Source organism: Bombina bombina, chromosome 10, assembly GCF_027579735.1.
Source record: "Bombina bombina isolate aBomBom1 chromosome 10, aBomBom1.pri, whole genome shotgun sequence".
In the NCBI taxonomy this organism is placed as follows: domain Eukaryota; kingdom Metazoa; phylum Chordata; class Amphibia; order Anura; family Bombinatoridae; genus Bombina; species Bombina bombina.
The window spans coordinates 71025141-71039086 of record NC_069508.1 but is presented as its reverse complement, the minus strand read 5'-3'; the positions used below and the strand labels follow the sequence as shown (position 1 = coordinate 71039086).

General features: G+C 35.1%; 1 protein-coding gene across 1 annotated transcript in view; it reads left to right on the top strand.

Annotated features, from left to right (window-relative positions):
* RGS18 (regulator of G protein signaling 18) overlaps window positions 1–12673 on the top strand; it is a 265614-nt gene extending 252941 nt beyond the window's left edge. Inside the window, 2 exon segments of the mRNA XM_053693103.1 lie at window positions 11793–11984; window positions 11986–12673. Of these exon segments, the coding sequence (XP_053549078.1) occupies window positions 11793–11984; window positions 11986–12057 (264 nt within the window). The 3' untranslated portion in view covers window positions 12058–12673.
* The last annotated feature ends 1273 nt before the right edge of the window (window positions 12674–13946 follow it).

The following is a 13946-nucleotide window of genomic DNA, read 5'->3' as shown; positions in this document are numbered from 1 at the left end:
TTTGCGTAGTAAAATATCTCTGCAGTCCTTTGCTTTAGAAACTTGGTGCTAAGCTAATGTTATATAATTCTGCACTATGTGCAGAATTTTATAACATTTTTGGTAGGTTTACTGTCCCTTTAAGGAAAGAGCCTGCCCTCTTCACTTAAGGTTGATTACTACTGATTCTGCTTAGTTATAATTAGTAATTAAAAAACAATTATTTAAACAGAGAGACATATATTCATTTTTAATCTTTATCTAATGGCTAAATATAAATATATATTTATGTATGCACAATAATATTAACACCTAAACTATCTTGTATGTTCACTGCTATTGCAAAATAGTTTCATGATTGTTGATACATAACCACTAATCCACCTTAAATAGGCAAATGAGTACAGTATTTAGGTGGTGGTGGTGGTGGTGGTGGTGGGGGGGGTAAACAAAACCTTATAGATAAATTAGCTTGAAGTATTAACCCAAGCCTTCCTGGGAGAAAATTGAACAAGTACAATTTTCAGATGTATTTTACTGCAAAAAGAAACAAAATAAATAATCAATATAGATTGCAATAATGTTTCATTATTGATAATGAAACATTTCATGCGCTGTTAAAATGCTGAGTTTAATGGTCCTATAAGTTAAAAGTTAAGATGCATGTGTTTTGCAGAAAGATTTTTTGTTACTGGTAAAACAGAAAGATAATGTATTTTCATAAGTAAGATTTAGCACAAGAAATTTAAAACTTTGCTACCCAAATTTCATTGCTGTTTGCAAATGATGGGGTGATTACACTGATAGGTTCAACTTTTTTCTTGTGAAATGTATCTCATTAGAATTGTGCATAATTATGTATATCAGTAAGTGGTTGCAATATTTTATTATAAAATATTTAGCTATGTGTAATAAAACACCTTTGCTATATATTTTTATTATTTGTTGTGCCCCCATTATGTAATTAACGCTCTGAAAATTGAAATGCACCCTGTTTATTTACCAAGGCTAACCCTGCTAAATATAAGTTTCTAATTGAATGGATCTAATCACAACAAAACAATGCATTTTATGATAACTTTATGATGGTGTCAGTCTTGTTGTCTACAGACAAAAGCCCAGATCGGGTCCTCCAAATAAGGCAAATGGTGGCTGGAGTTTGACTATTAAAAAATATTGCAGTAAAATAAATGAGCATTAGTAATGACATATCTATAGGCCAATAACCATTAATAGGAAATGCCTGGCAGTCAATAAACATTTGTAGGAGGTACACAACTGATACAGCTACTACAACATATTACTTTCAATTTAAATTAAAGGGACAGTCAAGTCCAAAAAAAAAACTTTCATGATTAAAATAAGGCATGTAATTTTAAATAACTTTCCAATTTACTTTTATCACCAAGTTTGCTTTGTTCTCTTGGTATCCTTAGTTAAAAGCTAAACCTAGGAGGTTCATATGCTAATTTCTTAGACCTTGAAGGTCATCTCTAATCTAAATGCATTTTGACTGTTTTTCACCACTAGAGGGCATTAGTTCATGTGTTTCATATAGATAATATTGAGCTCATGTACGTGAATTTACCGTAGAGTGAGCACTGATTGGCTAAAATGCAAGTCTGTCAAAAGAACTGAAATAAGGGGGCAGTCTGCAGAGGCTTAGATACAAGGTAATTACAGAGGTAAAATGTGTATTATTATATCTGTGTTGGTAATGCAAAACTGGGGAATGGGTGATTAAGAGATTATCTATCTTTTAAAACAACAAAAATTCTGGTGTTGACTGTCCCTTTAAAATAACTTTTACCTCAATTTTTTTTTTAATGTAAAAAAAAATATTAAATAAATGCAACCTGTTTAGACGCCATCGTTATGCATTTACATATACAATGTTTATAAATGACTGTACCTGCATTAAAATCTCCTCTACTGAATGTGCGGCACAACTTCACATGGTCTGTAATTGCACTAGACTTTAATTTATAAACAAGACACCACACTGAGACTAAATGATGGTTATTTATCTTCCTTAATGTGTTCTTGCAGCTTTCAGCCCCCACTTTTACTTTCACGGTCTGAAGCCAGATACTGGCCTGGAAGCAGGAAATTCTGAGGGGATTGCAAGAATGAAGCACTCGTGCGTTAAATAGCTTGCAGGTTGCTGTTAACACTGAGATTAACAAAAAGGGGCTCCAACTCAGATTGCAAAATGAGACACGTAACAATATTCAAAATCAATAGTATGGAATCATGTACACAATATTTCTTCAGATGTGTTAATTGAAAATAATACAGGCTTGTAGTGTCTCACACCTTTGGCAGCCATATTGTTTGAAATTGTTAATCAAAAACTACTCTGAAGTGTCTCAACCACACAAATGTGATAATCTGGCAGTATAGTTTAAAGTATGAACAACTGCAGACTTAAAGGTAATAAAGTCACAGATCTTTTTTTAAATATATATAACATTTTTTGTTTTTTTGGTAAAAAAAAAAGTTGAATAAATTAGCACTTACTTTTATGTTTGCCTCCATGCATCTGAAATATATTACTCATGCTGATTTTTCTTTTTCCTGATTAAACAACAAAGTACATGGCTTCAACCCTTATGGATGCGTGTTGTAGTACAAATAATAAAATCAATTTTTATATCTATTTTGTTTGTTTAAAACTATTCTAAATATACAGCATATTTCACTTGAAAAAGTCAAAATTGAAATGTGCATGGGTACATTACAATTTGAAATCTAAGCATTTTTGCATTATACTTCCATTATCAAAAATGCTTCTACTAAAAGTCATTACTATTTTTCTGCAGCATACACACATATGCTGTGAGGGCCCATGCACCAGCATTCAAACACCACACCTTCTCAGAAGAATGTGAGCAGTGTCTTATATGACATAAAGTAAGTTTTCACAGACATAATTCCTATGACCGACAATAAAACCATGCATTTTAGGTCATATAAATTGTAAGTCATAATTCTTTCTTTTAAGAGAGTTGTTAGACTGACTGGCCTGTAGTTACCAGAATCTTCCCTACTGCCTTTTTTATAAAGAGGTACAACATACGCTCTTCTACAATCATCTGGAATAACTCAAATCAGTAGTGATTGATTACAAAGATTAGTTAATAGGGCAGCTAACACAAATCAAATTTCCATTAAATCTATTGAATTAATATCATCAGGACCAACTGACTTTTTTAACTTTTATTTTTGATAATACCAATCGAACCTTATCCTCTTTAAAAAACAATTTATATTTTTAGTAGCATCCCTTTATGTAGTCATTCTAGCTTAAAAATATTTTGTGAAAACAAAACCATCAATATTTCCAAATTTAGGACAAAAACAAAAAAATAAATCCAAAAACCATTTATTGAATTATTATATTAAAATGAATAATGCAGGGAAAATAACAGCTCTTATGTGTTTTGTGTGGCTCTGAATGGTTTACATCATCTGAGGTCATAGTCTGTGGGAGTTGAAATAGGAACTCAAATTATATCAGATGTCAAACACTCCATCATTAAATTACTTCTTAAGTTCTTAAGGAGGAACTGTCCATTACACATTTAATTAGCAACATCTGTATACAAATAAAAGCAAAAACAGTGGTTATTTATATTAAAAAAAGTAACAGCAATATAGATATATGAGATCACAGCAGTACTTTTAAACAATGGCCATGGTGGATGTAATAGATCTATAGGGACTATTTTTTATTTATATGGTTATCTATCAGTTTAGATATAATGTGACCCCTCATATATCAGTAACTGACAGAAATATAAAGACATTTAAATAAAAATGCTTTCTAAAATGAAGAAAAATACTTATGTACACTATGATTTTTTTTTTATAGCTCTTTTTGTAAATGGTATCACTTGGGAGGAAATGATGGGAAAAAGGTCTAGTGTAAACAAACCTCTAATTTAATAAATTATTAATTTCTTATTGATATTTTAAACGGCCTATGTTTAAATAAGTATAATTGTTTATTTAACATTAAAAATATATACTATATTGCCTATGTCACTATTTGAACCTAATGATCAAAACTTGCTGGCATGGAGAGAAATCACTTAAAATATTTTGGGGCTAATTTTTTTTATGAATTATATTGTAATGTATGTATCTCTCCTTCACATTAAAAACCATTCATAGGTAGATAAATATCATTCAAGCTTAAATTTGACTTTGTAAAATTGAGGGATCTGTCAGCACTGACGAGGCTTATATAATCTTCCAAGTGAGGTGAGCTTTAGACCATTGGACCCTTTGTCATCTGAAAATGCCCTTATGGAAGCTGCAGAGCTTACTGCCAAAGCTTTTAGTTTAGGAATCCAACAAGCTAGTAACAGGTTGTGATATCGAGGGTTAACCAACCCTGCACTTTCACCAGTTTGGCACATAGAGGATTAACAGACCCTTTCCGCCATAACCAATTTGTCACAGTCTAGCCACTCCAGGCAACCTGTGACTTAGTTCAGTGGGTGCAAGGATTAACAAATACTCTCTAGTCTAGACTTAGAAAAATATGCCCAAAACTCCCCCTTTAATGCCACCCCCACTAAACTATCTCTGCTGCCACCTAAGATTTTTATATGGAAAATACTAAAGGAAAAAACCCAGACGACAGATTCAAAATTCAAAAAACACAATTTGGCAAAAAAAAAATCTATAAAACACAGTACTTGTTATTACCAATCTCTTCAGTAACGTGGTTCAAATAGGAGACAAAGGCAAAACGTAATAAAGGAACATATATGAACAAAAAAGAGCCACAGTGCATTATATAAGTTTTAAAATAAAAGGAGAAAATCACAGAACAGCCTCTGCTTTTAATCCACTCTCTCATCCTTTCCCGCCTCGACTACTGCAACTCCGTCCTCTCTGGTCTACCTAGCTGCCGCATAGCTCCTTTACAATCCATTATGAATGTCTCTGACAGGCTCACCTTCCTTACTCGTCGATCTTCATCTGCTGCGCCTCTCTGCGAATACCTTCACTGGCTTCCTCTTGCCTCTAGGATTAAGCGCAAAATCCTCACTCTGACATACAAAGCACTCAACTGCACTGCTCCCCCCTACATTTCAGAACTTGTCTCCAGATACTCTCCCGTTCCCTTCGGTCAGCTCAGAATCTCCTCCTCTCCTCTGTTACTTCCTCACATTCCCGTTTACAGGACTTCTCCAGACTGGCCCCCATCTTGTGGAACTCCCTGCCTCGCTCCACAAGACTCTCCCCTAGTTTTAACAGCTTCAAGTGCTCCCTAAAAACTCTACTATTCAGGGATGCTTACAACCAACACTAACCTTTCCTAACTCCATTGCTTTCCCCTTGAACCCCTTAGAATGTAAGCCTATGAGCCCAGCTGTTTGCAGATCACCTTCATAAGAGCCGACTACAAAAGTGAAACTCTCGGCAGGGCCCTCTACCCACTTGATCCCTGCAAAAGCTATCCTGTATACCGACTATGTTTACAGTGCTGCTGAATCTATTGGCGCTCTACAAATACCTGATAATAATAATAATAATGCTCCTGGGAGATGGAATGACGTATAGTCAAATACGCTGTTGAAGATATCCTCCCATGTAGAATGATAAAATGATATTGATGAAATCAAAATTATATACATTTTACTCTGAGATCACATTTCTTGACCAAACCTTCTTCCAAAGTGGGCAAGAAAGTTACATGCTGAGGATTATTTTTATACCAAACATGACATGTCTAGCATAAGATAAGTCTTAAATGCATAAAATCTAGAAAAAATTGTATTCTAAATTGATCCAACTCTAACCCTTAATTGACCTAAGGTCTGTGTCTTGAGAGAGATAGTTTTATGACACTGTCTGTGTTGGTACCTTTACTGACTTAATGCATTAGGCATCTGGTTGTAGGCGATAACATTTAGCCAAGTGAAACTGAGAAGCTATTTATGACAGGAGAGGTGGAGAACCCAACTTAATAGGGGGCCCTGGTACAAACATTTTTTTGAGCCCCTCAAGGGTAAGTCAGTAGTAAGTAATAGCAATAATATAAATGCTGCTCTCTATAATGATTTGGGGAATGGATGAATGGACTGACAGACCTGCATAGGAATGTACACATTCTGAACATTTGTTTGCATAGACTGGCTGCTATGGACCCCCCCTGTACTTGAGCCCTTGTTCAACTGCGTCTGCTGCACCAATGGTAGTTCCTCCCCTGGACAGAAGGTCTGTTATGTAAGGACAGTAGACATAGAAATACATCTTTTGAAAAGAAAAAAAATAGCACACAGTGAAAACGTTGACCTCTTACACTTGAAATCATGAGGTCTTCATGACACAGGTCTTTTCCAAGGCAAACTTTAATGCAGCTACACTACTTTCTCTTTTTTGTTTTACTGACCATTTCAGTGTCCAGTGGACAGGATCTTATAGAAAAACATTAACAATCTCTATTAGCTTTAAAAATACTTAGGAAAGTATTTCAATTCATTCTGTGCCATATGGATAGTAATAATAAAGTTCCTGGGGCAGAAACTATAGCTGTGAATGCTACTTTGGGCCAGAACATTTTCAAGATTGGCTGCACGAAAGCAAGAGGCATGGCAACAACAAGCAAATGCTTGTGTAAAGTTAAATACAAGCAGTGAATGCTGCTCACTTGCTACGATTCCTTGCCTCTGCGAATTTTGTCCATCTGGCTTTAGTAAATTAAATAAAATCTGTTTGTGAACTATCTCATAGAAAGAAGAATAAAATAACTTCTAGGGACATGGAAAACTGTAGGATTCATAAAGATTTGTAGTTATTGTACCCACCTTTATTTAATTTGCAAGGGCTACAATGCACACATATACAGCATATATATATATGATGTGTGTGTACATATTTATTTATGTGTATATATGTCTGTAAATACATATATTCACATATAAATACATACATACATACAGTTGTGCTCATAAGTTTACATACCCTGGCAGAATTTATGATTTCTTGGACATTTTTCAGACAATATGAATGATAACACAAAAACTTTTTCTTTCACTCATGGTTAGTGTTTGGCTGAAGCCATTTATTTACTCTTGATTAGAGTTAGAACACTGCTGATTTGCATTTTCATTTCCTTGGATATCTTTTTATACCCCTTTCCTGTTTTATACAGTTCAACTACCTTTTCCCTCAGATCCTTTGACAATTCTTTTGCTTTCCCCATGACTCAGAATCCAGAATCGTCAGTGCAGCACTGGATGAAAGATGCAAGGGTCTGTCAGGAGTCCAGAAACTCATTGACCTTTTATACACACACACTAATTACAAGAAAACAGATCACAGGTGAGGATGGTTACCTTTAATAGCCATTCAAAACCCCTTTGTGTCAACTTGTGTGCATGTTATCAGGCCAAAATCACCAGGGTATGTAAACTTTTGATCAGGGTCATTTGGGTAGTTTCTGTTGTCATAATAATTTAAAAAGAGTAAACACAGTTGATTGATAATAAATGGCTTTTAGCCAAACACTAACCATGAAGAGTCGACTTACTGTTCTGAAGACCGGACATCCATCCTCAAGGAAGCGGCAGAAGTCTTCATCTAACCCGGGCCAAAGTCCTCAACGAAGCCGGGAAAAGTCTTCATCCAAGCTGGGCGAAGTGGTCCTCTAGACGGGCAGGAGTCTTCATCCAGACGGCATCTTCTATCTTCATCCATCCAACGCGGAGCGGCTCCATCTTCAAGACATTCGACGCGGAGCATCCTCTTCATCCGGAGTCTTCTTACTGAATGACGGTTCCTTTAAGTGACGTCATCCAAGATGGCGTCCCTTAGATTCTTATTGGCTGATAGAATTCTATCAGCCAATCGGACTTAAGGTAGAAAAAATCCTATTGGCTGATGCAATCAGCCAATAGGATTGAGCTTTCATTCTATTGGCTGTTCCAATCAGCCAATAGAATGCAAGCTCAATCCTATTGGCTGATTGGATCAGTCAATAGGATTGAACTTCAATCCTATTGGCTGATTGCATCAGCCAATAGTATTTTTTCTACTTTTATTCCGATTGGCTGATAGAATTCTATCAGCCAATAGGAATTTTAGGGACGCCATCTTGGATGATGTCACTTAAAGGAACCGTCATTCAGTAAGAAGACTCTGGATAAAGAGGGATGCTCTGTGTCGGATGTCTTGAAGATGGAGCTGCTCCGTGTCGGATGAATGAAGATAGAAGATGCCGTCTGGATAAAGACTTCTGCCCGTCTGGAGAACCACTTCGCCCGGCTTGGATGAAGACTTCTCCCGGCTTCGTTGAGGACTTCGGCCCGGTTAGATGAAGACTTCTGCCGCTTCCTTGAGGATGGATATCCGGTCTTCAGAACAGTAAGTCTATCTTCAGGGGGTTAGTGTTAGGTTTTTTTAAGGGTTTATTGGGTGGGTTTTATTTTTTAGATTAGGGTTTGGGCCGCAAAAGAGCTATCTGCCCTTTTAAGGGCAATGCAAATCCAAATGCCCTTTTCAGGGCAATGGGGAGATTATTATTTTTTAGATAGTATTTTATTTGGAGGGTTGGTTGTGTGGGTGGTGGGTTTTACTGTTGGGGGGATTTTTTGTATTTTTTTTTACAGGTAAAAGAGCTGATTACTTCGGGGCAATGCCTGCAAAGGCCCTTTTAAGAGCTATTGGTAGTTTAGTTTAGGCTAGGGTTTTTTTTTTTTATTTTGGCGGGGCTTTTTTTATTTTGATAGGGCTATTAGATTAGGTGTAATTAGTTTAAATATCTTGTAATTTGTTTTTTATTTTCTGTAATTTTGTGTTTGTTTGTTTTTGTGATTTAGCTAATTTAATTAAATGTATTTAATTGTATTTAATTTAGGTAATTGATTTAATTGTAGTGTAATGTTAGGTGTTAGTGTAGCTTAGGTTAGGTTTTATTTTACAGGTAAATTTGTATTTATTTTAGCTAGGTAGTTAGTAAATAGTTAATAACTATTTAGTAACTATTCTACCTAGTTAAAATAAATACAAACTTGCCTGTAAAATAAAAATAAACCCTAAGCTAGATACAATGTAACTATTAGTTATATTGTAGCTAGCTTAGGTTTTATTTTATAGGTAAGTATATAGTTTTAAATAGGAATTATTTAGTTAATGATAGGAATTTTATTTAGATGTATTTAAATTATATTTGAGTTAGGGGGGTTAAGGTTAGGGTTAGACTTAGGTTTAGGCGTTAATAAATTTAGAATAGTGGAGGCGACTTTGGGGGCGGTAGATTAGGGGTTAATAAATGTAGGTAGGTGGCGATGATGTCAGGGACGGCAGATTAGGGGTTAAAGGGACAGTCTACACCAGAATTTTTATTGTTTTAAAAGATAGATAATCACTTTATTACCCATTTCCCAGTTTTGCATAACTAACACATTTATAATAATATACTTTTAACCTCTGTGATTATCTTGTATCTAAGCCTCTGCAAACTGCCCCTTTTTTCAGTTCTTTTGACAGACTTGCAGTCTAGCCAATCAGTGCCTGCTCCCAGATAACTTCTCGTGCACGAGCACAGTGTTATCTATATGAAATACGTGAACTAACACCCTCTAGTGGTGAAAAACTGTTAAAATGCAATCTGAAAGAGGTGGGCTTCAAGGTCTAAAAAATTAGCATATGAACCTCCTAGGTTAAGCTTTCACCTAAGAATACCAAGAGAACAAAGCAAAATTGGTGATAAAAGTAAATTGGAAAATTGTTTAAAATTGCATGCTCTATCTGAATCATGAAAGTTTATTTTTGGCCTAGACTGTCCCTTTAATAAATGTAGGTAGGTTGCTGCGACATTGGGGGCGGCAGATTAGGGGTAATAAAAATAATGTAGGTGTTGACGATGTTGGGGGGCAGCAGATTAGGGGTTCATAAGTATAATGTAGGTGGGCGGCGATGTCCGGAGCGACAGATTAGGGGTTAATAAGTATAATGCAGGTGTTGGCGATGTCGGGGGCAGCAGATTAGGGGTTAATAAGTGTAAGATTAGGGGTGTTTAGACTCGGGGTTCAGGTTAGGGTGTTAGGTGTAGACATACATTTTATTTCCCCATAGAATCAATGGGGCTGCGTTACTGAGTTTTACACTGCTTTTTTGCAAGTGTTAGACTTTTTCTCAGCCGGCTCTCCCCGTTGATTCCTATGGGGAAATCCTGCACGAGCACTATTACACCAGCTCACCGCTGATTTAAGCAGCGCTGTTATTGGAGCGCGATATGTAGCAAAATTTTGCTCTATGCTCACTTTTGTCTTTTAACGCCGGGTTTGTAAAATCTCATAATACCAGCGCTGTAGGAAAGTGAGCGGTGAGAAAAAACTGCTCGTTAGCACCACACCCCTGTTACCGCAAAACTCGTTAAATCTAGCCAAATGTAGAAAAAACAATAACTACAAACCGAAATGTGCATAGAAAACAGTTTGTTTTGTAAATATCTGTAATTGTAATAAAATTATTTTTCTGATTTTGCTATGGCAAAGGTGTCTCGAGGGACTGAACATGGGTGTTCAAGAGGCGTGGTTGGAATTTTTCACTTGCACTTAGACCCAGCATGTGGAAACTCGAATGGCACTGTCTCACCTTTGACGTATTTGTCTCATGGTCATGTCTCACTATTTCAAACCTGGTTTGTCTTTTTTATTTTTTTATTTTACTTCCCCTTTAACTCATTCTATCAGTTTGTCTGGTATCCTAAATTGCACAAGCCCATTTCCAAAATATTGATGTAGAAGGTGAAGTAAGCTAATAAAATTAACTTCCACATGTTATGTACATCCATTGCTGATGGGAGCTTGTCCATCCGGCATAAGGGCCACAGTTATCGAAGCACAAGCAAATGCTTGTGTAGCTGTGTACCCTGCTCTTGTGTAATTAATATTGTGAGAGCAGGGCTTGTCAGTCATCCCGGTCCATTCACCACCTCAAAAATCACTTCTTCTTAACTGTATCTCTAAGGCTCTGAAGCTTCGATAGCACCATCATAAATGGAGCTAAATAATTTGATAAACTTTTTATAAGGATTCTGATCGACCTCCATGTCTGGTTAAAAAAAGTGGTATTATTTCATCATAGATGCTATGGAGAAACATTTCATAGGACACTGATTTGAGTATGAACAGAGCTTATAAGCAAGGTGTCCTTGGAAACTATATATAAAAACTGCTTTGGGAGAAAACCAAAATAATTTTAACACCTTCATCAAGAAGAAGCCACATGTCTGTAGAAAACTCATAATCCAGTTCCGCATTTAAAATATAATTAGAGAGTTTAAAAAAAAAAATTGCTCAGTAAAAATGTATTTGTTCTACTGTATTCTTAAAGGGACACAAGTCAAATTTAAACTTTAAGGATTCAGAAAGAGAATGCAATTTTAAACAACTTTACAATTTACTTCCATTAACAAAATGTGCACAGTCTTTTTATATTTATACTTTAAATCACCAGCTCCTACTGAGCATGTGCAAGAATTCACAGAATATACATATATGCATTTGTGATTGGCTAATGGCTGTCACATGGTACAGGGGGAGTGGAAATGGACATAACTTTATTTGTCAGAAAAAAATCTACTACTCATTTGAAGTTGACTAAATCTACTGTATTTACTGTTTTTATTTCACCTGTCTAATAACATACTCACATATTATGAGAGGGTTAATCGCTATTTCCTTTAAAATATTGCAAATGTGTCAAGGTTTATTTTATAATAAATGGTGGTTTCTTATAGAATGATTTACTGACTGCTGTATCTTTTTTTTTGTGCTTTTGTCCTATAGGTCAACATTGACTTTGCTACCAAGGAAATTACCCAAAAAAATATTGAGAACCCAACAAGATCAAGTTTTGACCAAGCACAGCGTATGATCTATGGACTTATGGAAAAGGACAGTTACGCAAGGTTCCTCAAATGTGACATCTACTTAGATCTGCTGAAAGGGAAGCAAATTTGTGCACCTGCCCCCAGCACTACGCAGGCGATCCCGGTCTTTCACCATAAGTGACTTTCAAAATGAAAATTCTGACTTTGGAATATGGTTGTAATTCTGTATATTTTAAATGAAAAGTACAGCTTCCTTCTGCAAAGGATTAATCTTGGAATCCTCAAATGCCATATAAAATTAAATCTGATACCTAGGTGTAAATAGTTACAGTTTCCTAAACAATGTTTAACTTAAAGTGATAAGTCAAAATTGAGATGGGCACAAGTGCTATTAAATTTTACATATAAAGGTATAGGCAATATACTTCCATCAGCAAAATGCTTCTAGTTAAAGTTATTGTTTTTAACAGGCATATGCACATATGCTGTGGGTGCCCTCTGCAACAACATTCAAATGCTACACCTTCTAAGACAGTCAGTGTTGACTTGTATGACACAAATTAAGTCTTCACTGGTGCAATACATGCCACCGCCAGCTCTATGAGTAGCGTAGTGTTTGCGTCGTGTTCCTCTAATCACACATAGCATATGTGCATATGCTGCTGAAACATTAATAATGGAAGTATATTAAAAAAAAAATTCTATTTAATTGAAATTCATTCATATACCTTTTTACCCCTTTAAAGGATATTTGTATTCATATAGCTTGATTTATCAGTATACCAACTAGAAGATAAGACTTAAAAAAGATTTACTAAATATATATTAACACGTTTATTCAGTAGTATTTTATTTATTTCGAACTGTCATAAAATGAAGATAATACACATGCATATACTGTATACATGTACTGTATGTGTGTGTATGTAAATATATATCTACATGTAATATATATATATATATATATATATATATATGTGTGTGTGTGTATGTATAATATATATATATATATATATATATATATATATCTATATATATAATATACACACACACATGTGCACAGGCGAAAAATTTGTTTTTTCCAAAAGATTTGTTTCATATTTTTTAAACATTCAGAGTTCGTCCAAATTTGTCCATGCAGGCATTCAGTTCAGATGGATATTGGAATTTGTTATTATTTTTTCAATGGAACGCTACTGTAGACAATTAACAAAAACTCTTTTGATTTGAATAATAAAAAGAACCTATATTTCAACTGTTAAAAGAACATACAACTTCTGTATGACTAAAATCCAGCATTTAGTGCATGACCGTCTGTCCCTAACATAATTTATTGGTAATAAGCATGATTGGAAAGGGAACGATGGACACATTAATGGTCAGTCCCCCCTATATATATATATATATATATATATATATATATATATTATATATAATATATATATATATATACTATATATATATATACACACAAAATGAAATAATGACGCACATCCCCTTCTATATTATCAAACATTTTAAATATTGCAAAAAATCACCTAAGCTCATATTTTAAAATTTGGATCTTAGTCACACAATATGGCCATATTTTGCTTAAGCCAGTCACCAACTTACAAGGTGTCCCAATGTTAACTGGTCCTATCCACTGCAATGTGATGCCTTTCTGGGCTGTAACATTCCTGCTTTAACTATGATCTAAGAATGATCATCCCTGGCTTCTATCACACTTCCAATGTCCTATAATGAGAGCACCTAAGCAACTCGGAGGTGGGGTGATAGAAACCATGACGATGGTTAGTCTTCCCTTTAAATACAAATACAAATGTTTCTGCAAACCTTACAAAATTATTTTATTAATATTACTTCTTAGGGGTGCAAGCAACCAAATAATTACCTAAAATAGAATATTGACCGCACACCCCCCCTCTATATTATCAAAACATTTTAAATATTGCAAAAAAAATCACCTAAGCTCATATTTTAAAATTGGGATCTTAGTCACACAATATGGCCATATTTTGCTTAAGCCAGTCACCAACTTACAAGGTGTCCCAATGTTGACTGGTCCGAACACAACATTGGGGACACCTTGTAAGTTGGTGACTGGCTT